We start from the raw sequence: 27,307 nt of genomic DNA, 5'->3' as shown, positions 1-27,307 counted from the left end.
GGGTTTCACCATGTTAGCCAGGATGGTCTTGATCTCCTGACCTCATGATCCGCCCTCCTCGGCCTCCCACAGTGCTCAGTGTTAATCTTTTTTGGAGAAAATGAAATAGCTTTCTATTCAAGACTCTTTAAAGAGATATTTTATGTGGGTGTGTATATGTTATATTATGACTCTTAAGTTCAATATTTAGAAATGTTCAGTTTTATGGCAAGATGAATAAATTCTAGAGATCTGTTATACAACATAGTACCTATAGTTAACTATGCTATTGTACACTTTAAAAATGTTGAGAGGATAAATTTCATATTATTCACACATACACACACAAACACACACACAGAAAAAAAAGAGAAAAAAAACACAAAAGAACGCAAATACATTTTGAAGGTGATGAATACATATAGTACCATGATTGTGATGATGGTATCAAGGATATAGGCATATGTCCAAACTCATCAAAATGTATATGTTTAATATGTACAATTTTTTGATATATCAATTATACTTCAGTGAAGCTTTTTTAAAAAGTAGTTATGCATACTCTTATTCTATACTTTTCATGTTTTCTGACTTACCAGTATGTTTACTTGCATGTTAGCTTTTATTTGCATCTTACCTCCTAAGTAGACTAACCTGGACTTATTCACATTAACCAGCCTTAGACGCTAAGCAGGGATAGTAGCGCATGGTACATGAATGGGGGACACTTTGGAAAAGTTTAATGCTACAATTTTGTTTTTTGTCTTAGAACACCACCTAGTAGTAGGCATTTATTGAATACCTACTGAATTAGGTTAGATGACCAATATTAACGGCAAGAAATTTTTAGCCTTTTTTACAATCTTGGTATTTCTTTCTATCTGCACCTTTCCATGACCCTCTACTCCACTCACCTTTTCTTTTAGTTGGAATACACCATATTCCAATGATATTTATAATGTCTTTGCAGTTTTTGAGGCAGTCAGGTTACAGCTAATCTAGCAATGAACACCAGTATTTCACTGCCAAAATTGTTATGTAGTTTCCTTAGCATAGAAAAAAAGATTTTTACATTATTCTGACTTGCAAACGTAGAGAGAGCTAAAATCTACATTATATCAAGCTCTTCCTTGTTACCTAGCATAATAGGACATTTTAGAGAGATCACCCATTAAAAAGCATCAAATGCAGTACCTGGCAGAGATAAGAATTCAACAAATGTTCATCTCTCTGCTACCTTCTCTCTTTTCTTAGTCAAACCCCTTTTATCAGGAGTAGTTTATTTGATGAGAAACAATCACTGTATGTTTTCCTCCAGTAACCGGGAAGCTCTAGACTCTTCTTGATAAAGATTTTAGTAATGTGAAGTCAGTTAATTCAGTCATTTTTTTGTTTATTTATCCACCGTGTTTTGGTATAATGAGGATTTACTATAGCTGTTAATGCAACGTAAGTCTTCAATTTTATTATCCACCCCATCAGCATACTAGCTTTTGTGAAAACTGAAACTAAAAGTTATTTGATAGATGTTCCATCCTCCTCAATAGTGAATACTGGTCTGAAAATCATTTTTCAAGGAGCTGTTTCCAAAGGTTTAGAGTTCCTCCAAGCCTTGAAGAAGTTGAAAATGTTATTAAGCATTTTGATTTCTTTTCCTTTCATCTCCTGTTTAGAAATTAATGTCTTGAAAAATTGGCTGCAAATGTTAAGGTTTTTTAAAGATATCAAATCTATTCATCTGTCTAATACAACTGCAACATGTTTAAAAGAATCAGTTCTTTGCTAGACATTTTGGCCAATCTTGGAAAGATTTTTGTCTTTGCTTTCTAGGCTTTTGGATGCCTTTTATTTTCATTTTTAGCAGTAGGAAAATCAAGCACTTCAATAATTTCCTCAAATAAGCATTTCAGCATGTATCCAGTCTCTGATCTTTGTAAAGTAGCGAGGCATGGCCCCATTCCTGTGCTTCATAAAAAGAGTGGTAGAAAAACAGGCAATTCAAGTAATTGTGGAACACCCCTTCGGTTTCCTATTTCTCCTCTCTAGGTTATATCTTCTTTTTACTGTAGAATGTATCAGTATCCATTATAAAAGGTCCTCTGGTTTATATTTTGTATGGGATCGTTGTTGCATACAACTTCGTATAAAGCTGCAATTCAGAGACTGTCCCAGTATGTCTGCATATGGGCATACATATGGTCGATTTTCACTTTAACTTCAAATTTCCTTGAATACATAGGCTGTGTTTATTCCCATAATGGTAGTTGAGCAATTTCTTTGCAATGGCTCAATTTCTTTCTCTCACTTCTGCATTTCCCCCCTTTCTCTCTATACAGTAGTAACTTTTCTAAAAGGCTCATTAAAAAAAAAAAAAAAAAAATTCCTTAACACCCATGAAAGCAGGCGCCAGGAAGTTTAAGTTTAGATAACAGTCCCATCACATTTGGCTGTTTGACTAGAGCTGGCTGCGTAAATAGAATGGAATGTGGTGTTATGATTCCCTTGCTCAAGTGTGCATCGATGGTCTGGGATGTGCCTCTCCATCCATTTCTACTCCCCGACTGCCAGGATGTGCTTGGTGCTGTGAAGCGGCACAATCACAGCCTTCGATTGAGACATACAATCTACATGGAAGGGCATCAGGCAGTTACTCTGCATTGGTTATCTGCTTCATCTGGGCATTTATTTAGTCTCAGTAGCTATTGTTAGTACAGTTATGTTTTACCAACTGTTTGTTATCTCCTACCTACCTTTGATTTTCAGAGGTGATTTTTGTGAGTGAGATTCCTGCAAACATGTAGCTGCAAACATGTAGCTACTTCTTACACTTAAATCTGTAAAAACAAATTATGGAAATCTTTGTTTCTTCACTCAACTGAGCTCCCTGAGCAATGTTTTTTTGTTTTTGTTTTTGTTTTCTGTAATAAAGCATCAAATCTAACTTTCCTTCTTTGTGTCGGATAGTCTTACAGAATAAGGACCACACTTAGGCATCTTTGATGTAATGAAGGGAATGGGATGAGTGTTCAAAATGATTGATTGATTCATAACTGATTGATTTTACAACAGTTATTCATTGATAGTCTGTTATGTTTCGATGCTTTATTTAAAATACAGTAGTGAAGAGAACAGATATGGTCTCTACTGTCATGAAGCTTTTATTGTCCTGGGGAGGTGGACATTAAACAGTGGATAAACTATTAATTACAATTGGAAAGGAGAGTTTTCCATAAGAGCAACTAATAGGAATTCTGACCTCATTGCAAGTCTCAGAAAAAATGTGATTGTTGAGCTTAAGGTTGTTGTAGACAGTGTGTGTATGTGAGAGGCTTGGGAGTGCTGCAGTGTGAATAGGGTGTTCCAGTAGCAGGGAAAGAGCATGTGCAAAGGCCTTGGGAAGGAAGGTACACAGTATATACTAGACTAATAGAAGCTCAGTGTGGCTGGGAAAGAGAGTCACAGAAAGAACGCAATATGAGAGTTAAAGCCCGTGATGACAACAGGTCCAGACCACACAGGGCCTTGTAGGTCTTGTTAACGATTTAGATCTTTCGTTAAACGTTGTGAGAAGCCTTTGGAATGTTTTATAATTTATAGCCTCTTTTATTTAGACATCATTGGATTCCTGTTTTCTTAGCAAAGACTATCCTAACGATGATGGAAGAATAGATTGGAGAAGAATAAACATGGACACAGATCCAAATTAAGAGATTTTTTTTTAATACTAGTCCAGAAAGAGAAGCTGGAGGCTTGGCTTAGGACACATGGAATAAAGAAAATAGGTTAGAGAAAGATTTAGGAGAAATAAATCAATAGGATTTGATGAGTAGTTAGACATGTGGAGAGGACCAAGAGAAAGGAGTAAAAGGAGGTACTTAAATTTCTTCCTAAATAACTGGCTGGATGGTGTTCATTTCACTAATACAAGAACACTGGGAAAGAACCAAATGGGGAGAGGGCAAGGCTGGAGTGTTGGGCTTCGGTAAGGTTGGTGTAGTGTGAGGCTCCTCAGGCACAACCAACCTGAAATGTCAAGTAAAATTATTTGCACCCGAGGCTCAGGTGGACATAAGGATTACTTTCCTAATAAAAAATACAGGCAAGAATATTATATATGGTAGAATAAGACCAGACATTGGTAAGCTTATCATCCAGGAAGATATAGGGTCTGCGAATTGTTCAGTTACATTTCACAAATGCTTGTTGGGTGCCTACTTCTTACTAGATTCTTGGCCAAACACTGGGCATAAGAAAATGAAAACCATTCAGCAAATAAGACAGGGCATCTTTTTACTTTCAGCCCGAATTATTCTTTTCATCACCCAAGACCAGGGACTCTCAGTACATCCAAAGAAAACTCTTGGGCAAGCTAAGTCTGTACCTCAGTTCTCTGCTTCTAGTCTTTGCTTCAACCCAACTTAAATCTCTGCAACCTTAAATTCATTTTATCCTTGTTTGTCCTTAGTATACAAACTAGTTGGTGAGCACATTCTTTATATTAACTCCTTATGTTCTTAAAACTTTGAGAGACATCATACCTTTTGGCCTTATCTTCTTGGAACAAGAGATGTAGGATTGCTTCCTACACTAAGAATGCATTGCTGTGCTTTAAAAAAAGAATTTATCCTCAGGCTATAAAATATTATTCCTGTATTTTGTAGGTTATAAATTACTGACGACTTTCAGATTATGATGATATTGACTCCACTTGTGAAAATTAGGCCACACCCCTCTAGTCTATTCCTAAAATAAGACTAGATTTATTGGCAAAGTGAAATTTATAGCCTCTTTTATTTAGCTCTTATTCTTCGGAGACTCATGGCTTTAAATGGCCTACATTTTAAGACTTTATTTCTTAAATTATTGTCTTTGGACCACCTGCATCAACATCGCTGGGGTGTGCTTGTTAAAAAATAAAGGTTGTAGAACCTTATCTTACATGTTTTTTTTAGTACAACTGGGATAAAGCCCAATAATTTGCATTTTTAACCAGCACCCCAAGTAATTTTTATTTAGAGTAGAGTTTAAGAACCACTCTTTTGAGGACGTCAGAATTTGTTCATCTCATTATTAGAATTCTGAGTTAATGATAAATGTAATAGTTTTGTAAGCCAGGTCAGTTTCATAACAATTTTGATTAATAATCAAGTCACAAATGTTCAAATATTTAATAGGTATTGTTCCATGATTTTTAAAAAGAGTGCATTATACAGACTTGTTTTCTAACACAGCAAATTCATCTGAGAGTAGAACAGAGACATATAGGAAAGGTAGAAAAGAGTAGAGGTGAAGAGAAGAATGTATGTGAGTGAAAAGAGATTGATACTGAAGAAATGGGAATTAACACTTGGTTCAAACGTAGTCTTTCCTTCCATTGTAGTGTATGTTTTGCTCTAATTGCCATGCTTAGTGGGGTTTCTTATGCATGATTATACATTTATGAATGTTTTTAGAGGGTTAGCTTTTTTTTTTTTTGGAGATGGAGTCTCACTCTGTCGCCCATGCAGTGGCACAATCTCGGCTCACTGCAACCTTTGCCTCCTGGGTTCAAGCAATTCTCTGCCTCAGCCTCCTGAGTAGCTGGGATGACAGGTGCCCACCACCATGCCTGGCTGATTTTTGTATTTTTAGTAGAGACAGGGTTTCACCATCTTGGCCAGGCTGGTCTTGAACTCCTGACCTCATGATCCACCCGTCTCGACCTCCCAAAGTGCTAGGATTACAGACGTGAGCCACAGTGCCCAGCTGAGGGTTAGCTTTTTTCCCATCTCCAGAACCAGCAAAACTCTCTCCTTCCTTCCCCCCATAGGAAGAGCGCCGTGTGATTTATGTTGGTAAAATCAGACCTGACACAACACGGACAGAACTGAGGGACCGTTTTGAAGTTTTTGGTGAAATTGAGGAGTGCACAGTAAATCTGCGGGATGATGGGTGAGAATCTTCAAGATTATTTCTTGTTTAGAAGTTGACGTATGTAAAAAATTATGGCCATAAGATTACTGGGATGGGAGTTGCCGATGTAAGTGCTTTGACAGATGACATGTTGAGTTCAGAACCTTATTTATTTTCTTTCATCCCTATTTATTAATCTTTCTAGTTGAGATTTCCTGTCCCAGAAATAAGTATTTAGCTGCTTGACAGGACAATCACACTGATAAATGGATGCAGTGGCTCAGATGTTGGCACCGGAGAAGTCTCACAAAATAGAAAGGGTTACAGTCCCGTATGCTAATACTTCTTAACCAGCTTTGAACTTCTCTTCTTTGTCCATTTCAGAGACAGCTATGGTTTCATTACCTACCGTTATACCTGTGATGCTTTTGCTGCTCTTGAAAATGGATACACTTTGCGCAGGTCGAACGAAACTGACTTCGAGCTGTACTTTTGTGGACGCAAGCAATTTTTCAAGTCTAACTATGCAGACCTAGGTATGGATTTTTTTGTACGTGGAATGAGGAATCCATAATGTAGAGCTCAAGATGGGAGCAAACATAATCCGTCGGCATCTTGGGTTGAACCATCACTTTATTTTACTAAAGGGAATGTTTGAATACAAATTTTTAAGAAAAATGTGTAAGACAGTTTCAGGGCCGGGCGCGGTGGCTCAAGCCTGTAATCCCAGCACTTTGGGAGGCCGAGACGGGCGGATCACGAGGTCAGGAGATCGAAACCATCCTGGCTAACACGGTGAAACCCCGTCTCTACTAAAAACACAAAAGCTAGCCGGGCGAGGTGGCGGGCGCCTGTAGTCCCAGCTACTCGGGAGGCTGAGGCAGGAGAATGGCGTAAACCCGGGAGGCGGAGCTTGCAGTGAGCTGAGATCCGGCCAGTGCACTCCAGTCCGGGCGACAGAGCGAGACTCCGCCTCAAAAAAAAAAAAAAAAAAAAAGACAGTTTCAGAAGAAAGGGGCTTAGGTTTTGGCAAGAAAGGACAGAGGTAAATTCTTTGTACTGTCTACTCAGGTGCTGAAAATTGTGGTAGGTATGTATGTGGATATTGTGTGTTTCTACTGGTGTTCATGATTTCTGTATGTGCGTTGTGTGTGCATGCAGCTTTATATTTTGTGAGTGCATGTATTGTGTGTATCTGTGTGGATATTGTGTGTGTGTGTGTTGTCTGAATATTAAACGTGTGTGTGTGTGGTATTGTGCTTTGTGTGTGCATGTGTTGTGCAGATGTGTGTGGCCATGTGTTTACGTGTGTGTATGTAGGTAGGTATTGTATGTGTCTACATGTGTTTATGATTTGTGTGCGTGCGTGCGTGCGTGTGTGTGTGTAACCTGCTTTTGCTTTCCAGGCCTACCATGAATCCTTTCATGAACCATAGCATTGCCATCATTGTTTCATGGAATAGAATATGCAAAAGTCTCGTATTTTTCTTATTGTTTCACAGACACTTAGAAATATCATTATTTTCTATGAACTACAACTAGAGAGAAGAAAATTAAATTTGATATACTAAATCACACTATGTTTTCTTTAAAAAAAGAAAAGAAACACCTGTTATTTGTTGAGTGCTTCCACATGCCAGACACAGTGCCAGGAGTTTTGAAAGCATTTTCCATTTAAGTACTAGAACTATTGTAGGAGGTGTATATTATTATTATCATCCCCATTTTACAGATAACGAAACTGAAGCATACATAATATTAATTTTTCCTGTTATAAAAGCTGTACAGACTCAAGGGGTAAAATGTGGAAAGTATAAAAAGTATTAAGAAAAAACTTAAAATCATGTATCAGCCTGTCATCTGAGAATAACCACTATTACCAATGAAGTGATTTGCCTTCCAGTATTTTGTCTCAGCATGTCTAATTTCGTATATTTGAATTTATATATATATATATTTATGTTTATGTAAACTTCCAAATTCTACTTTTCTCAATTAATATATAAATTCATGTTCTGCTGTGACTCATGAGATTAAAAATAATTTATTAACATACTTTAATGGTTGCACAGTATTTTGCTGAGTGAATAGTACCATTATATTTAGTCATTACATTATAGCCAAATATTTAATTTTTTTTTTTTTTTTTTTTTTTGAGACGGAGTCTCACTCTGTCACCCAGGCTGGAGTGCAGTGGCACGATCTCGGCTCACTGCAAGCTCTGCCTCCTGGCTTCACATCATTCTCCTGCCTCAGCCTCCCGAATAGCTGAGACTACAGGCGCCACCTGCCACCACACCCAGCTCTTTTTGTATTTTTAGTAGAGACGGGGTTTCACTGTGTTAGCCAGGATGGTCTCGATCTCCTGACCTCATGATCCGCCCGCCTTGGCCTCCCAAAGTGCTGGGATTACAGGCGTGGGCAACTGTGCCCAGCCCACATTTAATTTTTAATTTTTCAATATTATAAATAATGCTAAAATGGATATCTTAATTTCCTTTTCAATTTTAATTTTGTTCCTTTGCATGTCATTCCCCATCTAATGTGTGCATTGTAAGCTTTCAAATTCTTTGAGGAAGGACAGTGGCAAATGTCTTGTGGATATGACATAGTTATTTTAAATTTATGTGTAATATTTATCGTGGAATTAACATATAAATCTAGTCCTCAGCATTATTAGATATCTATATGCATTTTCTCTGTGTTGGTATAAAGAAGGAAACAAATACCAAATACAGGGATTTTTTTTCTTCTGTCCAGCGAAGGGATGTCTTCCTAGAGTAATTGATACAGGTGATGTGCATTGTTCAGAGGGAATATGCTATAATTCACTCCACAAGCTAAATAGATAATGGGAAGCAGGGGAGAGGCAGCTGACTATTAGAGAGATAGTGGGCTAGGGATGAAAATATAGAATGTGGCAAGTCATTTGTTCAAATGTTGGCTGATAAAAACAGTCAAGACGGATTGAAGTCTTGAGTTGATTTGACTTATTTTCTTCAGTGATGAAGGCCAGGGTGTTTCTAGTCTCTCAAAACATCTAGAGTTTAAAATAAGCTACCTAGAGGGGCCTTTAGATCATGATTCATCACTGGTAGAGGGAGGATTGGATGGTATTTCCAAATTGAACTGGAGCCTCCCTGAAATATTTCTAAGAAGAATGCTTCCTCTCTCGTTATCTCCCTGCCTAGCCGGCAGCAATAGAAACTTTGCCATTGCTAAGCTCGCTCTGTATTTTCTGAAAAGTATGTTTGATGTGCATTGTAGTAGCATGGATTTTTCCAATTCCCTTGAACTCTACGATGGCACAAAGGTAGTTTTTTCCCAGCTCCAGCATTGTATAGTCCGAAGAGGCCAGGCTTTGGAATCCCAGACTTGGGATTGAAATCTGACTTAACACTGCCATTGGGCAAACAATTCGACCCCTTCAGTTCTGCTTCTTCATTTGTAAAATACCGTATAGTGTTATTGTGAAGATTAAATAAATGTTTGTGATCCTATTAGCACAGTGTCTGGCATAACATAGGCGCTCAGTAAATAGTGGCTATGATTATAATTTAAAATGATGGGAGTGAGAAGTTAGAAGTGTAAAGTCATTTTAAAATGGAAGAATCAACTCTAGCAATCAGCTTTGGGACTCAAAAAATGTTTCAGATGTCTTGTCTTTTTTCCCTGAAGAATTCAAATATTCTTGTGCTCACCATATTTAGTGTTCATGCATGCTTCAGGGCATAAGAATATGCTGGACTCAGGGATTAGGAGCTTACACATATGTCACAATAGTAAACAAAAATGATGTGACACAGATTAATTTTACCAAGACAGGAAAGTTACCTATCATTCTAGATAGATTTAATCAGTTTTCTTTCTGTTTACTTGCTCCCCAAAATTAAGTTAGCTTATACATCCTGTTTCTCTACTACTGAAACTAGGTAATGGTGTCGACAATATTGTCAGAGCAAAACATAACAATTTCAGCTACTATTTATGACCCAGTTTTATAAATGAGAGTGAGAGATTAAAATGACTTGATCAAGATTAAAACAGTGAAGCCAAGATTTAAGTTCTAGTTGCCATGAATCTGTAGTCTGTGTCTTTCAGTTTACTGTCTTATAAGCAAATGGATCTTTCTAAAGACCTCAATGAAAAGAAAATCAAAGGTGAAAGACATAGAGAAATTAAAGTAGGACTACAGGATCCAAAGAGAAAGATGGGTCAGTATTATGAATGTAATAGTTTTGATTAGGAATGAGTTATGTTATATAACTTAAACATTTAAAAAAATATAAATGACACATACATTATAAATTGTTTATTAACTGAAATAAATGTATCGTATTATCAGTATTCTTGATTACATATGTAACTTTATGTATTCCTTTGCCATTCATTGATAAATCATTCCCACATCCCAATATAAATATTTTCAACCATGGTTTTAATAATATTTTGGTGTTTGAGATTAGTATATTTCTTCAACAAATATTAATTTGAGTACCTCCTCGGCGCCAACAGTTTACCAGGTGCTGGGAATATAAGTGTGATGTGATTTGTTTCAAATAATATAGTATCATTATTTGTAACAATTTATTTTGAAAAATTAGAGTGACTTTTTGAGTTATTCCTATAATGTTTTTATTATATCTTACTGTGCTCCAATATCCTTTCATTAGCAGGAGAGAAATTGGTGGAGTAGATGTTATTGCCTCAGAAATTAGATGTAACCACATTCCATCTCATGCAACAAAAAATATTTTTTGGTTGTTTTCTGAGTAACAGTGAGCAAGTATAAGTGGGTATATATGTGAACACTATATTTCACAGTGAAGAAATTCTTGAGAGCTACTATTTCAATTGTTTTTTAAATATTTGCTTATCAAAATACAGAAACACTGAAATTCTAGAGTTTACTTAGAATATTGCAAAGTAAGGCAATTTAAAACACTCTCAAAGTATTCCTCAAGGAAAGGTACGTGTATATGTCCCTGATGGTTCCAGACTGACTTTTATCACACAGACTCCATCACTGGGGGACTCTTCCCTCTTGATCTACAATGCAAGTGGAATTTTGATTTCAGACTAATCTCTAGCAATGAGCTAGACTTTTTTTTTTTGTCTCTACAAGAAAGATTTTGATTGTAACAGCAGTTGTTTGTGAGGCCTTAGCAATATAAGAAAACCATTCATTAGCCTATGAAGAGAAATGTTGAAGCCAGTGTAATTTAAGAATTGACTATTTAAGATGTTATTGAGGAAAGATTGGCCAGTTTTGTGTCTGTTTTTTATGATTGAGACTGTAATTGTTCTTGTTGCTCTTACCTTAAAAAACTTGCTGAAAAAAACTCAGTAAAGACCAAAGGTGATCAGAATGAAAGGAAAACATAAGTAAAAATATTTCCTTGTCTTTAAATCTAGGTATGTAAAGGTAGATTGAAATTTGGGAAACGGGATGGTCAGGCTGGTTCTAGAGAGCTTGGTTTGCAATCTTGTCAGCAAAACAACTTTTTAGGTCAACGATTATGCCTCTGTAGTATCTCGTACTTCTATTACTTTGACCATTTCGATTTTGTAACTTATTCTGGGAAAAGCATGGAAATTCTTATATTTTGGTAGAATTGTTAGTTTTCCAGAATGGTTTTGTTTTCCTTTAAATAAATGTTTTCAAAAGAATTAATGTATTTGCAAGAGGCTTTTTGTTATATTTCCAAGCCACCCTTTGTTACTTGCAAGACCAGCAGAAATACCTGTTTTTTTCATAGAAGTCAATGGAGAAAAACCAGGAATACTTAACAGAATTTTACTTTGCTTTCTATATTGCTAAAATATGTCTATTTTATTAAGGTCTATTTGAAGTAGCATGTGAAACTTTGCCCAAAAGCTTGCTTGGACTACTTTAAGAATCCAAGAAGGGTGTGGCTTTATTTATACCTGCACTTTATTTCTTCTTTCCGAATTTACTCTCCTGGGATGTGAAGTATTTCTCTCAACCTTCCAATTTGGGGAGAATTTGCACCAAAATTTCTGGGATGTCTAGAGGTACAGAAGTAGAGGACCACATCATATGTCCCCTCCTGCCTCAAAGAGAAGCATCTTTGAGGATGAGAAGTTTAGGGGAACTTCTCATGATTCTTTCTCTCATACTCAACTGGATTTTATGCTCAATTAAATTAATCCCATTGAATAGGAAAATTAGTTCCAGCTTGTACTCGCACGTCTACATCTACGTTATTGAGGAACCATGGGCAAGTCATTTGACATACGGGGGGGAAGGGGAGGGTGGTTATCTGCCAGAGATATATTAATGTTTGCTCTGCCTAACTCCCAGGGTGTTTAAGCCTAAATGAGTCAACAGGTGAGTATTTTTGAAAGCTCACTACTCCCCATCCTGTTTCTTTTTATCAATATATATCCAACAAAATCCAGACATTGTTTTCTAAAGTACATTGATTGTAAGAGTTGTTATCAAATCCAGTAGTCTTGAATTGGAATGATTGAGTTAATGGCCATCAGCAAAGGGTGTGTCTAAACTGGCTTGTGTTTCTTTCAGATTCAAACTCAGATGACTTTGACCCTGCTTCCACCAAGAGCAAGTATGACTCTCTGGATTTTGATAGTTTACTGAAAGAAGCTCAGAGAAGCTTGCGCAGGTAACATGTTCCCTAGCTGAGGATGACAGAGGGATGGCGAATACCTCATGGGACAGCGCGTCCTTCCCTAAAGACTATTGCAAGTCATACTTAGGAATTTCTCCTACTTTACACTCTCTGTACAAAAAACAAAACAAAACAACAACAATACAACAAGAACAACAACAACAACAACAATAACAACAATGGTTTACATGAACACAGCTGCTGAAGAGGCAAGAGACAGAATGATATCCAGTAAGCACATGTTTATTCATGGGTGTCAGCTTTGCTTTTCCTGGAGTCTCTTGGTGATGGAGTGTGCGTGTGTGCATGTATGTGTGTGTGTATGTATGTGTATGGTGTGTGTGCTTGGTTTAGGGGAATTATGTGTGGGTACATGTGAGGACTGGGGGCACCTGACCAGAATGTGCAAGGGCAAACCATTTCAAATGGCAGCAGTTCCATGAAGACACACTTAAAACCTAGAACTTCAAAATGTTCGTATTCTATTCAAAAGGAAAATAAATAAATATATATATATATAAATTAAAAAGGAAAGAAAACTAACAACCAATCAACCAACCAACCACAAACCACCCTAAAATGACAGCTGCTGATGTCTGGGCATCAGCCTTTGTACTCTGTTTTTTTAAGAAAGTGCAGAATCAACTTGAAGCAAGCTTTCTCTCGTAACGTAATGATTATATGACAATCCTGAAGAAACCACAGGTTCCATAGAACTAATATCCTGTCTCTCTCTCTCTCTCTCTTTTTTTTTTTTTTCCTTTTTCCTTTTGCCATGGAATCTGGGTGGGAGAGGATACTGCGGGCACCAGAATGCTAAAGTTTCCTAACATTTTGAAGTTTCTGTAGTTCATCCTTAATCCTGACACCCATGTAAATGTCCAAAATGTTGATCTTCCACTGCAAATTTCAAAAGCCTTGTCAATGGTCAAGCGTGCAGCTTGTTCAGCGGTTCTTTCTGAGGAGCGGACACCGGGTTACAATACTAATGAGAGTTGGGTAGAACTCTCTGAGATGTGTTCAGATAGTGTAATTGCTACATTCTCTGATGTAGTTAAGTATTTACAGATGTTAAATGGAGTATTTTTATTTTATGTATATACTATACAACAATGTTCTTTTTTGTTACAGCTATGCACTGTAAATGCAGCCTTCTTTTCAAAACTGCTAAATTTTTCTTAATCAAGAATATTCAAATGTAATTATGAGGTGAAACAATTATTGTACACTAACATATTTAGAAGCTGAACTTACTGCTTATATATATTTGATTGTAAAAACAAAAAGACAGTGTGTGTGTCTGTTGAGTGCAACAAGAGCAAAATGATGCTTTCCGCACATCCATCCCTTAGGTGAGCTTCAATCTAAGCATCTTGTCAAGAAATATCCTAGTCCCCTAAAGGTATTAACCACTTCCGCGATATTTTTCCACATTTTCTTGTCGCTTGTTTTTCTTTGAAGTTTTATACACTGGATTTGTTAGGGGAATGAAATTTTCTCATCTAAAATTTTTCTAGAAGATATCATGATTTTATGTAAAGTCTCTCAATGGGTAACCATTAAGAAATGTTTTTATTTTCTCTATCAACAGTAGTTTTGAAACTAGAAGTCAAAAATCTTTTTAAAATGCTGTTTTGTTTTAATTTTTGTGATTTTAATTTGATACAAAATGCTGAGGTAATAATTACAGTATGATTTTTACAATAATTAATGTGTGTCTGAAGACTATCTTTGAAGCCAGTATTTCTTTCCCTTGGCAGAGTATGACGATGGTATTTATCTGTATTTTTTACAGTTATGCATCCTGTATAAATACTGATATTTCATTCCTTTGTTTACTAAAGAGACATATTTATCAGTTGCAGATAGCCTATTTATTATAAATTATGAGATGATGAAAATAATAAAGCCAGTGGAAATTTTCTACCTAGGATGCATGACAATTGTCAGGTTGGAGTGTAAGTGCTTCATTTGGGAAATTCAGCTTTTGCAGAAGCAGTGTTTCTACTTGCACTAGCATGGCCTCTGACGTGACCATGATGTTGTTCTTGATGACATTGCTTCTGCTAAATTCAATAAAAACTTCAGAAAAACCTCCATTTTGAGCATCAGGATTTCATCTGAGTGTGGAGTCCCTGGAATGGAATTCAGTAACGTTTGGAGTGTGTATTCAAGTTTCTAAATTGAGATTCGATTACTGTTTGGCTGACATGACTTTTCTGGAAGACATGATACACCTACTACTTAATTGTTCTTTTCCTTTCTCTCACCCAACACAATCTTATGAGATGGATTTCACCCCCAGGCCAATGCAGCTAATTTTGATAGCTGCATTCATGTATCACCAGCATATTGTGTTCTGAGTGAATCCACTGTTTGTCCTGTCGGATGCTTGCTTGATTTTTTGGCTTCTTATTTCTAAGTAGATAGAAAGCAATAAAAATACTATGAAATAAAAGAACTTGTTCACAGGTTCTGCGTTACAACAGTAACACATCTTTAATCCGCCTAATTCTTGTTGTTCTGTAGGTTAAATGCAGGTATTTTAACTCTGTGTGAACGCCAAACTAAAGTTTACAGTCTTTCTTTCTGAATTTTGAGTATCTTCTGTTGTAGAATAATAATAAAAAGACTATTAAGAGCAATAAATTATTTTTAAGAAATCGATATTTAGTAAATCCTATTATGTGTTCAAGGACCACATGTGTTCTCTATTTTGCCTTTAAATTTTTGTGATCCAATTTTAAATACATTCTCCTTTTTGCCCTGGATTGTTGACATGAGTGGAATACTTGGTTTCTTTTCTTATCAAAAGACAGCACTACACATATATTGAAGATTAATTTATCCCCCCCGCAACCCGGCCTAACCAATATTGTTACCATGAAGATAGTTTTCCTCAATGGACTTCAAATTGCATCTAAAATTAGTGGAGCTTTTGTATCTTCTGCAGACACTGTGGGTAGCCCATCAAAATGTAAGCTGTGCTCCTCTCATTTTTATTTTTATTTTTTTGGGAGAGAATATTTCAAATGAACATGTGCACCCCATCATCACTGAAGGCAAATTTCAGCATAGATCTCTAGGATTTTTAGATGACCGTGGGCCATTGCCTTCATGCCGTGGTAAGTACCACATCTACAATTTTGGTAACCGAACTGGTGCTTTAGTAATGTGGGTTTTTTTCTTTTTTAAAAGAGATGTAGCAGAATAATTCTTCCAGTGCAACAAAATCAATTTTTTGCTAAACGACTCCGAGAACAACAGTTGGGCTGTCAACATTCAGAGCAGCAGAGAGGGAACTTTGCACTATTGGGGTATGATGTTTGGGTCAGTTGAAAAAAGGAAACCTTTTCATGCCTTTAGATGTGAGCTTCCAGTAGGTAATGATTATGTGTCCTTTCTTGATGGCTGTAATGAGAACTTCAATCACTGTAGTCTAAGACCTGATCTATAGATGACCTAGAATAGCCATGTACTATAATGTGATGATTCTAAATTTGTACCTATGTGACAGACATTTTCAATAATGTGAACTGCTGATTTGATGGAGCTACTTTAAGATTTGTAGGTGAAAGTGTAATACTGTTGGTTGAACTATGCTGAAGAGGGAAAGTGAGCGATTAGTTGAGCCCTTGCCGGGCCTTTTTTCCACCTGCCAATTCTACATGTATTGTTGTGGTTTTATTCATTGTATGAAAATTCCTGTGATTTTTTTTAAATGTGCAGTACACATCAGCCTCACTGAGCTAATAAAGGGAAACGAATGTTTCAAATCTACTCCTGCTTTTCTTATTTATCGTAACCAAACTCCTGGCATGTTTCTCAGATCAGTACCCATTACTCGCTTATTATTATTCTATTTCCTCTCTGGCTCTCTCTCCCTTTCTCCCTGCTTTTCCATATTCATGGATGCATTTCAGCTGTAAGGTAACGTGCACCTTCTGTATCTTGTCTTTTTCTAAACGGCAAAGGCAGACGCAGTGGTTTCTATAACGAACGTTCAGAGGTGAAAAATGACATAGGATTTTATGAAATGGATTAGCTCTATTTTTGTACTTAACCCTGGGAAGTGTGTATTTTTAAGTACAAGCTCTTTCCCCTAGGGAAAAACTCACTGAATATTCAGCATAGAAAGAGATGTTGTTGTAGATGGACTGAATATTTCTCGAAGACTTGTAACAGGATGCAGTTCCCCATCATCTGGAAGTCATCGAGTTGTTACATATGGGATGAGCTGATAGCTGAAGACACATCGTGCTGTCAGGATGTCCATTGTGGCTGGTGGATGATGGTGGTCCTAATGACAGAGAATGCCCTTGCCCAATTTCAAATGGTTGTTCCCATTCCCAACCATTTGCACCGCAAGATTCAGCATATGCAACATTGGGGAAAGGTGGCTAAATTATATTCCAGCATTTCCATCTCCTAGAGAGAAAAAAAGTGTTTGTAAATATTGAAAATGTGATAAGCGCTATCAGAAGTGCATTGAAATCTGCCAAGTAATCTAAGAAACACTCCCCATGGATTGTTTTATACCAATATAAAATTCATCAATTATTTTATGGAAATGGAAAATAAAAACCTACCATTATCTTACCCAAATATTGAATTTATCTGCCACTGTGGTTACCAAGCACTCCTGAGTTTCAATAGATAAGTATCAGTTCCGGACTTGTCTTCTATTGATGCTTAAATTGCATAAGGCATTTTTAATCTTCTGGTTGGAACCAGCAAGGACATTAGAACTCTTCCCTAAATGGTTAACTTTTTACCCTACCAAATCTTTTGAGGGCAGAGAGAAAATGAGGGATTCTCTGAAGCAGTATTAGTAGCTGCCAGTTTGGTCCTGGAATATGCTGATTTAGATAAAGGATTTATTTCATATTGTCCTCAAAACATTGAATCACTTTCATTCTTGTTGATACTAATGGCAAAATAATTATTAAAACCAAAATTGGGCTGACAAAAATAAATTAACATTTGATATAGCTTTTTTTTAAAAGAAGATTGTCTCAATTCAAAAGTCCTCCAAACCAAATCTGTCTAAACTATATACAATATGATAATTGAGTTGAAATTCTTTTTTAGTATTGCTGGTTTTCTCTTCTTTGTAGGGTTATTTAACTAATCATTGGATATAATGTACAGCCCTAATATCATTACTATACTGACTCGACAGTAGTGTTACTAGCTACACAGTTGTAACTCAGTATTAATTATAGAATATTTTAACTAAAACATTCCATTTGCAATGTTTATATTAATCTGATATTTTGCAATTTTCATTGCTACTCCTTGTTTTCTAACACACTACACTCCATTATAAATCAATCTTTGTGCTTTATCAAATGGAAGACAGTAATAAAGAAGGTCACAACTCATAGAAGAGTTCCTTGGAGGTTTGTAACATCATGATTTAAATCTCAGAAAGATTTAATCAAAAGCTGAATTAATCCCTGGGGGAAAAGATGGTATATAGATTCTATTGATGGACACAAAGCAGCCTATTTCTTTTCACTGGTGTCTGTTAGCATGTTGGGGAAAAGAAACACAGATTTTCTGTGAGAAGGAAAATAAGATTTTCTTGGTAGCGGAAGAATAGTATGAAATAACCTTTATGTTATGTTTCCTCCCTTCCATTCAAAATGGCCCATTTTTATTTTTCACTTACTGGGGCGTTATCTGTTCTCCTAGTGCATGGAGAATGTTAAATGTTCTCCACCCCCATGTTTCCCTCATTATATTCCATGTGATTCCAGTAACTATGCAGAGTCCCAAAAGCTCCACTCTAGTCAAGCATGTGGAATGTGGGGTCACATGGGCTAATTTCCAGGTCTCTTCTGTTGTAATCAGGTGACTGCCCTTGGGCGAATTCTCAGCACTGGGGACACTGGAAACTTGTAGAAGAAATGATTATGAAATGTGAGTATTTTGAAGACCAGGACCAGGTTCGACTGAAAAGCCTTAATATTGTTCCATGACTAGGATGTAGGCTAAAGGCAAGAGGCCACCACCTTCCCACGTGATTCTTTTCTGTCCATAATTACAGAGGAATGTGACCATATTCTGTTTAGCTCAAAACCCATTACTTACCATTAGCTGACTTATAAAGGGGCAGAGTGAAATTAATTAAATGAAAAGAGTAAGAGAACTTTTAGAGGAGAAAACCAAATGATCCTATAATATTTTCATGATTAAATTAAATGAATGTAATTATACATGCGCATATGCACACCAAGGCATTATTATAATCAAGGACCTTAGAATATTGTATCGTTTCAAATTTATGCATATAGCACTTACTGAAGGCAAGTAGCTAGTGTGATACTTGAATTTGCATATTGACCATTTTCATATATTTTCATATATTAATTTCTAGTAGGAAGAAGCTGAATTATTAGGAAAAATCCTGGGGTGATTTAGAAAAAATATTGTGCTTCTGCTCGTTTTTGAACATCAGGGGCACTTAGCAACATTATCTTTTTTTTTTTCCACATAGTTTTCTGTGATGGATTTTCAACAAGATGACATCCAAGTGAAAGCCAAAATTAAATGGGAAGGAAAGAATGTTAAGTGGTAAAATCCTAAATAGCTTATTAGACTACTTAATTGGAGGGAATTTATTTTTTGCTGCTGTTAGGAACTCTAGAGTCAAGCTTCTCTTTAACAATACTAATTGATGGAAAAAAGTGGCTATAGTAATACAGTTACCACAAAATGCCCTCCAGCAAGTCATTTAAGGAAATTCGCAGGTACTTTCCTTTGATGGACGTTGGTGTTGTTGAAAATCAAATCCTGTCTTCATTCGTATCATTGCTTTCTCACTTCATTTCCAAGCCGGTCCCTTGCTTATTCCTATCATAGCTTCACAGTACGCTTGAAAGACTGACTTAATTCTTAAAAGAAAATTAGGCCGTGCTTGTTCTTAGTTTAACCATCTAGCAGGTTTTCAGCTTGATCACTATACCCTTTAATCAGATGTATGACTAATGTTTCATAGTGCTTAGAAGTATTGCCCTCTGTAAGCACTTCCCTATTTGTTGGCAGGAATGTGCATACACTATCACAAAATGATGATTAATTACTCTCCTTCCTAGAGAAAGGTAAGTTAGTGAGCTGGTCACACGGCGTGTGATGGAGTCATGTTACTTTCATGTCAGGCAATTTAATGACCAAGTGCACCACATGGCGTCATTCTCCTCCACTTATCTGTTTACTTGGGAAAAGCATCCTGGTACTGATTCAACGAGCTGCCTTTTCCAGGGTCAACAATCTGAATTGCAGTTCAGACTGTCCAACAGGAAAACAACTGAACAGAAAGCAAAGACTGGAGTTCACCATCCATTGTTTGGCTTCAGTATTTGGAGGGTGGGAAGTACCTATGTGTTGGGCTGACATTTTCCCATTTCCAGTGGCAGGGGCGGTGGCATTCAAACGGGGTGCCAATGTGTGCACCTGATGAATGAAATAATTCATAGACAGCTCATAAGAGTTTCTTTGTCACATAGTGCCAGAGTCCCATTGAGCCACTGTGTGCCATGGCATGCCAAGGCAAAAACTAAGACCAAAAAGGTCACCTGAAGGAAAGAGAAGGAATAAATAGAAGGTTAACCAAACACATTTGAACTTCAGGAACGAAGCAAGGTTTGGACAGAGATTTCACATGGTTTCTTATTTGCCTTGTGTGCCAACTCATTCCGTAAGATTATATAAACAAAAGAGGCAATTGTGCAGCTAGGCTGTAGAATTGTGAAGAAAGGAATGAACCTCACATACTGTTTCTGTATGTGGGGCTAGTTCTGTGTCATATAGATGGCCACTGGCCTTTGACTAAAATCCTGTGTACTTCCTGGCTACCACATTGATGGAAGACCCTTGAGGATTTCTCCATAGCTAGGCTTTTGGATAGAACTTTTAAGCTTTAATTTTGTGGAATGATAAAAAGATAATCCCTACATTCATACAATACAAAGAGCTCTTTAGATTTCAATAATGCTTTGAGGAGGCTCCCATTTTCTTCTCATTGTTTCAGTTCTACCATCTCAAAGTAGCCATTCCCGCAAGGAAACTTCACCGACTTTTAGCATTCTGAAGGTTAAACTCAAGCCCCCTCAAAAGTCATATCTGCTATATTTCATGGAGACATAACTTCATGGCACTGCAATAATTTAAAGACATTATTTGCTTGTTTTTGCTGTCTTAAAAACTTAGCTTTATCAGCTCCATTTAGAAACTTGATCAACTTGGAGACTCCCTTTCCTAGAATCAGCGCTTAGTGACACACATTGTCATCCTGTATCCCAGCAATTGGACTTCAGGTAATGATGTTGCTCAATATGACCCCTTAACATCCTAATTTTAAAATCAGAGAAATCTTCCTGTACTGGTAAGAAAGCAAATATGAAAAGCTGCCCTCCATTTGAAAGTCCAGTGAATTCAGGATGTGATTAAAACAGTGAAGATAATGACGAAGATGATGGTGGTATTAGCTAACATTTATTGTGGATTTATCTTTTAGTCACTTTACTTAGCCGTTTACATGAATTTTCTTCATTAATCCTCCTAAACAAACCGTAAGGTAGGTATACAACTCTTCCCGTTTTATTGAGGGAATGGAGGGTTAAGGTAGCTGAAAAACTGCCCAGATTTGGGCAAAGTCCAGTTGGTCTTAAAACTTATTTTTGAAACTGTTGTGCTGTATATAATGCTTCCAGGAATAAAATATTAATGTTCAAAAGAAAAAAATTCTGTTAGAGGTAGTTAATTGTTAAAATTTCTGTACTTTTGTTGCTACCCTCTGACTGAAGTCAAACTCTGCATGTATTGCATTCATCATTCTACATTGATCGAACTCCTCCAACATACTAGAAACTCCACATCTAGTTGGCAGTATAGTAAGAAAAAATTAAAATGTATATTTTGTAATAGCTTCAGTAGGACACTCTCACCAGAATCCTTATTGTGAGTGTCTATCTATGTATCTGTTTATCTATTTATCTGTCTATCTATCTATCTATCTTCTATCATCTGTCTATCATCTATTTATCCATCTGTTTATCTGTCTATCTGTACACCTACCTACATATATTGCATTTTGTGGAAAGTATATTGCTGTAAAACCAATGTCTGTGAGGGTTGAGGCCAGAGATTCTCATACTTAATGGGCAGGAATGACCTAGTGCTCTGATTCCAAGGTGTACAATCTGACTTATAAGCACTGATAACCAACTTTACAAAGAGGTAGAAACCTCTTCCATAGGTTAAAATGGATTTGGAGGTAAATATCGAGTTGTAGGTGAAAATGGTATATTCTTACCACTGAGAAATTAAATCACAAAAATAATCAAATTTAAGAGCTCATAGGCTTTTTCAAGCACTATTAAGTTTCTGGGCCGGGTGCAGCAGCTCATACTTGTATCCCAGCACTTTGGACTGAGGCGGGAGGATCACTTGAGGTCAGGAGTTCAAGACCAGCCTGGCCAACATGGTGAAACTCCAAGTATACTAAAAATATATATATATATATATATATATTAGCTAGGCATGGTTCTGTATGCCTGTAATCCCAGCTACTTAGGAGGTTAAGGCAGGAGAATTGCTTGAATCTGGGAGGTGGAGGTTGCCATGAGCTGAGATTTTGCCAATGCACCCCAGCTTGGGCGACAGAGTAAGACTCCATCTCAAATAAGTAAGTAAATAAATAAATAAATAAATAAGTTTTCAATTTCGAGCTAATATAAAAAAAAAAAAACTTAAAAAAGAATCGATCCCTATTTTGCAGCCATTGGTAAACCAGTCATTTTCTCAGAAAATTCGTCTGTCCTGGAGACCACAAACCCTAGGTTATTTTGACTAAGGTTCATAGCATTCTGAAAATGAAAGTTCATAACCAACTTTTCTTCTTTCCCACTTCATAATCTTAACTGACCTCATGCTCACTGAGCATGGCTGCTGGATTGGAGATGGGTCTCTGGTATTGCAATGTGAGAAACTGAGACCCCCTTTCCAGAGATTCTTATACTATCCTCATACAAGCGATAGGCACGTGGAGAATCCACCTTTGGACCAAATGCTTCCTCATTTCTGTGATTACATTCATTGTTATGACACAGTGCTAGCTCAGATATCAGCTGTTCATGATGGAAGATCATCTTAAGATTTCTTAAATATGTTTATTTGGATTTCTTTCTGCAATGCTAACCTGTCTACAATCAAATCTTAGGACTACTGTAGACACTGATCGGTAGACACTCAATGTTCTACTTTATGGATGACCCTTTGGGGATAGTGTCTTTGCTGTACCTGGTATCAGTTTAGGGAAACTGATACCAGGTATCAGTTTAAGTGCTGGAACATGCTCTCCAACTGGTAACTGGTAACCAGAGGCCCATCTCCAATCCAGTGGTCATCCTCAGTCAGCATGAGGTCAGTTAAGATTATGAAGTGGGAAAGAAGGAAGGGTGATCATAAACTTTCATCTTCAGAATTCCATGAACCTTAATCAAAATAGCCTAGAGTTTGTGATCTCCAGGGCAGAAGAATTTTTTGAGAAATGACTGGTTTACCAATGACTGCAAAACAGGGACTGATTCTTTTTAAATGTTTCTAACTTTTAATTAGAAATCATTTCAAATAAACATAGAAGTGCATAAAATAATAGAATTGAGCCCCATGAATCTACTACCCAGATTTATGAGATGTTAATAATGTACTCAATATGCTTAAGATTGCTCTTAAATCACATAGCTATCCCCTTATTCTCCTTTCTTCCTCAGTAGCATTCTCTCCCCAATAGTTAGTATATGTTATGCCTACTCATTTTTTCCCTTTAACTACATTTCCATGTATCCACAAGTGAGATGCAGTATTATTTTGTATCTTTTGACAATTTATGTGTTTTTCTACTATAAGTGTTCTTGTACAATTTGGGAGTAGTGCCTTTCAATGCAAATGCAACTAGAGCAATTGAGCCTTGGTGGAAGCCAGAAGGAAATCCTTCTTTCCAGGTGTTTGGAGTTGCCTTAACAGCTGCTCAAAGTGTCTCAGCTAATCATTCTTCGCTGCATTCCTGACATGCATCTCGGTTTCCTATTTATCACTTTGGCTCATGCTTAAGTGCATTTATGCAATAGCTTTAAAAGTCTTCGACCCTTGATCCACACCCTTCTCTTGCTTATTGAGTGGTTGTAAAGTTGATCCAAGGGAACTGGAGGTCATAAAATCACAGCAGAAGATGGAAACTCATACCTAGTTAATTTTTTAAGAGAATGGGTTCTTGGATTTTTCTTTTTTAAGTAAGAAATTTTTGCCACACTCCTCACCTTCCCACTCCCACATACCTCTGCATGGCCAGGCCCTGTCTAGAAAGGACATTGGGGAGCCCCAGGACTATAGAATTTATTTCTTGTAATAGTAACCAATTAAACTAGTTACCAGTTGGAGAGCATGTTCCAGCACTTAAGTTAATTGAACTGTTGCAAACGAAATATGATTCTAAATTGTTTCAGTATTCCAGATCACTTCATGCATGCAGACAAAAATGAAAAGAATTACTAAATTGGTTTGGAATGTGCAAATCAAGCATACAGTACGGACATTTAGATCTATGAACTGATAACTGCAGTAGGTACCTTGAAAAACTTTGTGGGCTTTTTTTTCTTCTTCTTTTGCTGAGTTCTCCTTTAAATTCCCAGAACCGCTACTTGATGTGATAGTCAATGAATGGAAGTCAGGTGCAATCAGAAGGGGAACTGTTTGCATCAGTGTTCTGGGCAATTCTAGCAATTTGCCCAGAAAATAATCTCTTCATGATTCATTTCATGGGCCAGGTAAGAAAGGAATTGTTGAAAGGAGACTTAGCTTAATGGATGAAGTGTAGTCTTTTATTCTGGGAGAATTTGGCTAGAATTTGGTTTATAAGTCTGGAGGGTATAGTTCTCCTTGGGGTGATGACCCTTCTGTACCTAGGGCCACTGCACATAGACAATGAGTGTCTAAATTCCAAAAGGAGTTGGTTTTGAGGAAAATCTCATGGCAAAGGATACTACTTTCCGGTCTCCACAGTCTCTTGCTCTTCATGTCTCCCCCATCACCCAACATATATGTAGATGATACTCTATTTACATAGCTTTCTATTGCTATGAATTTTCCAACCCTCTACGTAGATCAGGTTGTTGGAGAGGTTTGGATGGGCTGTGAAGCTCTTGGCAGCTTAATGAGTCATCTTAAGTAACAAGTCGTACAAAATCCATGACAATTCTCACCCCTCTTCAAGGTTATTCCTTCCCCTCCCAAAGGGAACCTAAGAAAAAGCAGTGAAATGTATCAGTTGATTTCATGCGTTCTTTTTGAGATGACAAAATAACTTGGGTTAGAATACAGGCTACCATTGTTGTTGCAGTTACACTTCAAGTTGCCTGGCACCATACAACATTGGAACATAAACTACTGACAAAAACAAATTCATGCAGAATAAACTGAGTCAACACAAACAGCAGAGATATTAATGGACCAGTGAGGTACGTAACCAAAAGGAAGGCTCGGTCCTATTACAGTTTAGGAAGCTGTATCTATAATACGAGTTGAAAGGTTCAGAGTTGATAGTCTTCCCCAAAACATATTCTCCATGGCTTACCAATAATACTGGAAACCCAACATTTGTTAATTCATGTATTTTTAAATTAAGTTTAGAAAGATAATAAACTGTAGCCGTCATCGGTTCTAGCAAATCCTCACTTAGATCATTTTAAGAGGAGAGCTAAGGCCGGGCGCGGGGCTCATGCCTGTAATCCCAGCACTTTGGGAGGCCAAGACGGGTGGATCATGAGGTCAGGAGATCGAGACCATCCTGGCTGACATGGTGAACCCCTGTCTCTACTAAAAATACAAAAATGAAAAAAAGAAAAAATTTTTCATTTTTTCATTTTTGTATTTTTAGTAGAGACAGCATGTGTGGTGGCACATGCCTGTAGTCCCAGCTACTCAGGAGGCTGAGGCAGGAGAATTGCTTGAACCAAGGAGGCAGAGGTTTCAGTGAGCCGAGGCAGGAGAATCCCCCTTGAACCTAGGAAGCAGAGGTTGCAGTGAGCCTACATTGCACCATTGCACTCCTGCCTGGGTGACAGAGGGAGACTCCATCTCAAAAAAAAAAAAAAAAAAAAAAGAGAGAGAGAGAGAGCTGGTTGCATTAGGACAAAAATGAGAGAAATAAGGACACCCAAGACCTCACTGCCCAGAGAAAGGCAGGAAGAAGTGACACTAGGTGCTCAGAGAAAGGACACATAGTGAGTGTGCCATCAATTTCACTATCATGTGGAAGTTTCAGTGGGCTCCTTGTTCATTAAACATTTATTGAACATCCACTTTGAGTCCTGTGTCAGGCATAGAAAGGATAATGTTCTTCCTGCCTTCAAGAAACTTCTAATCAACTGTGGAGACATACATAGTATTCAACAAACTTTAAAAACCTCACCTACTGTATCCCAGACATTGTTTTAGTCACCAGTGTGGTAGAAATGAATTAATAAGAGACCTTGTCCTCAAGCAATTTGCAGTGTGGTGGATGTACATAAGGTAATTAGTGTGTAACTAAGAAATGTCTCAAGATTTGTGAGGAAAAAAATTTACTAAGGAGGAAGGAAGTTCAGTGAAGGTTCTAAGGGATCTACATGGCCTGAGCTTGCCCTTGACATGTAGAATTAGGCAATGGGACAAGCAGAAATAGTACAATTCTCTCTATTCCTAGATCTCTCCTGGAGTTGACAGTATGTGAGTTTTTGCTAATCTACCCATTTATAAACACTTATATTATTCAATTACTTAGTTCAAGTGTTTGCTCAATAAAAACTTTCCTGACCCATCTCTCCTCACTCCCTGTCCCCAGACTTGTAGAACTCACTCCTTTATTGTGTCTCCTGCACATTAACCTATCACAGCACTGATAATATCATATTCTAAATTATTTGTTTACCTTTACTTTGCCCTTTGAGTTTGTAAGGATGCTGGCTGACTGCTGGGATGGATGAATAAAAATGGATAGAATTTTCATGTTTACCTAAACAAATCTCCAAATGTCCTGGCTCTGAATTGCTTCTAGAATATTCTCAAGCTCCTATAAAATGGCAATTCATGCTTTTTGAGATGGGAAAATGATCCCTGAAACCTTGTCTGAAGAATTGAATGTAAGGAATACTTGTGTGGTGGCATTTCCCCTCTCATGTCTCATTCACAGACACCCCAAAACATAACCATTTTGCTGTGACAGAAACATGATTTCTTCATTTGCAGGCAGCCATGATGAGCTTGTCCCTCCTGGACCATGCAAAACATACGCTGTCTTTCCCTAGCTTTTGGAGGTTTCCCCACACAGGCTAGCTCTGGGGAAGCTGTCTTCTGCTTGTCTTGTTTCTAGGCATCTTTTGCTCATCTTTCCTAGCTGCATGTTTCTAATTTCTGATTGCCTGGATTACACATCAACCAGGCCAAGTTTTTGATTCCTTAGCCACATGGGAAGTTGGGTCAGGAAAGGAGGGCTGCAGAGGACTTGGGCACAGAGCCAGCTTTCCCAGGAGTTGGCCATTATTGTACTGATTCTGTGTATTGTTTTAAGAGCATGCCCCTGGGGGTCTAGAGATTTCTGCTGATCCTAGGGACTTAGAGAAGCTCGAAACCTAGTGCAAAAGACTCATCTGAGCTCAATTGGATGAAGCCTGGGGATATTTGCTCATGCCTTCCAAATATCTGTCTAAAAACGTCTCATTTCTGCTATTTCTATGGCCAAA

General features: G+C 37.3%; 1 protein-coding gene across 4 annotated transcripts in view; it reads left to right on the top strand.

Moving 5' to 3' along the window:
* PPARGC1A (PPARG coactivator 1 alpha) overlaps window positions 1-16,304 on the top strand; it is a 702,185-nt gene extending 685,881 nt beyond the window's left edge. For all 4 annotated transcript variants that reach the window (XM_033213898.1, XM_033213894.1, XM_033213896.1 and 1 more), the window contains 3 exons: window positions 5,789-5,910; window positions 6,256-6,407; window positions 12,419-16,304. In XM_033213898.1, the coding sequence (XP_033069789.1) occupies window positions 5,789-5,910; window positions 6,256-6,407; window positions 12,419-12,522 (378 nt within the window). In that variant the 3' untranslated portion in view covers window positions 12,523-16,304. The remainder of the gene's footprint in view (window positions 1-5,788; window positions 5,911-6,255; window positions 6,408-12,418) is intronic.
* Window positions 16,305-27,307: the final 11,003 nt, after the last annotated feature.

This window comes from Trachypithecus francoisi, unplaced genomic scaffold, assembly GCF_009764315.1.
Source record: "Trachypithecus francoisi isolate TF-2019V2 unplaced genomic scaffold, Tfra_2.0 Lachesis_group1, whole genome shotgun sequence".
NCBI classification, from domain to species: Eukaryota; Metazoa; Chordata; class Mammalia; order Primates; family Cercopithecidae; genus Trachypithecus; species Trachypithecus francoisi.
Note: the sequence above shows the minus strand (reverse complement) of the source record. Positions and strands in the feature narration are given on the sequence as shown.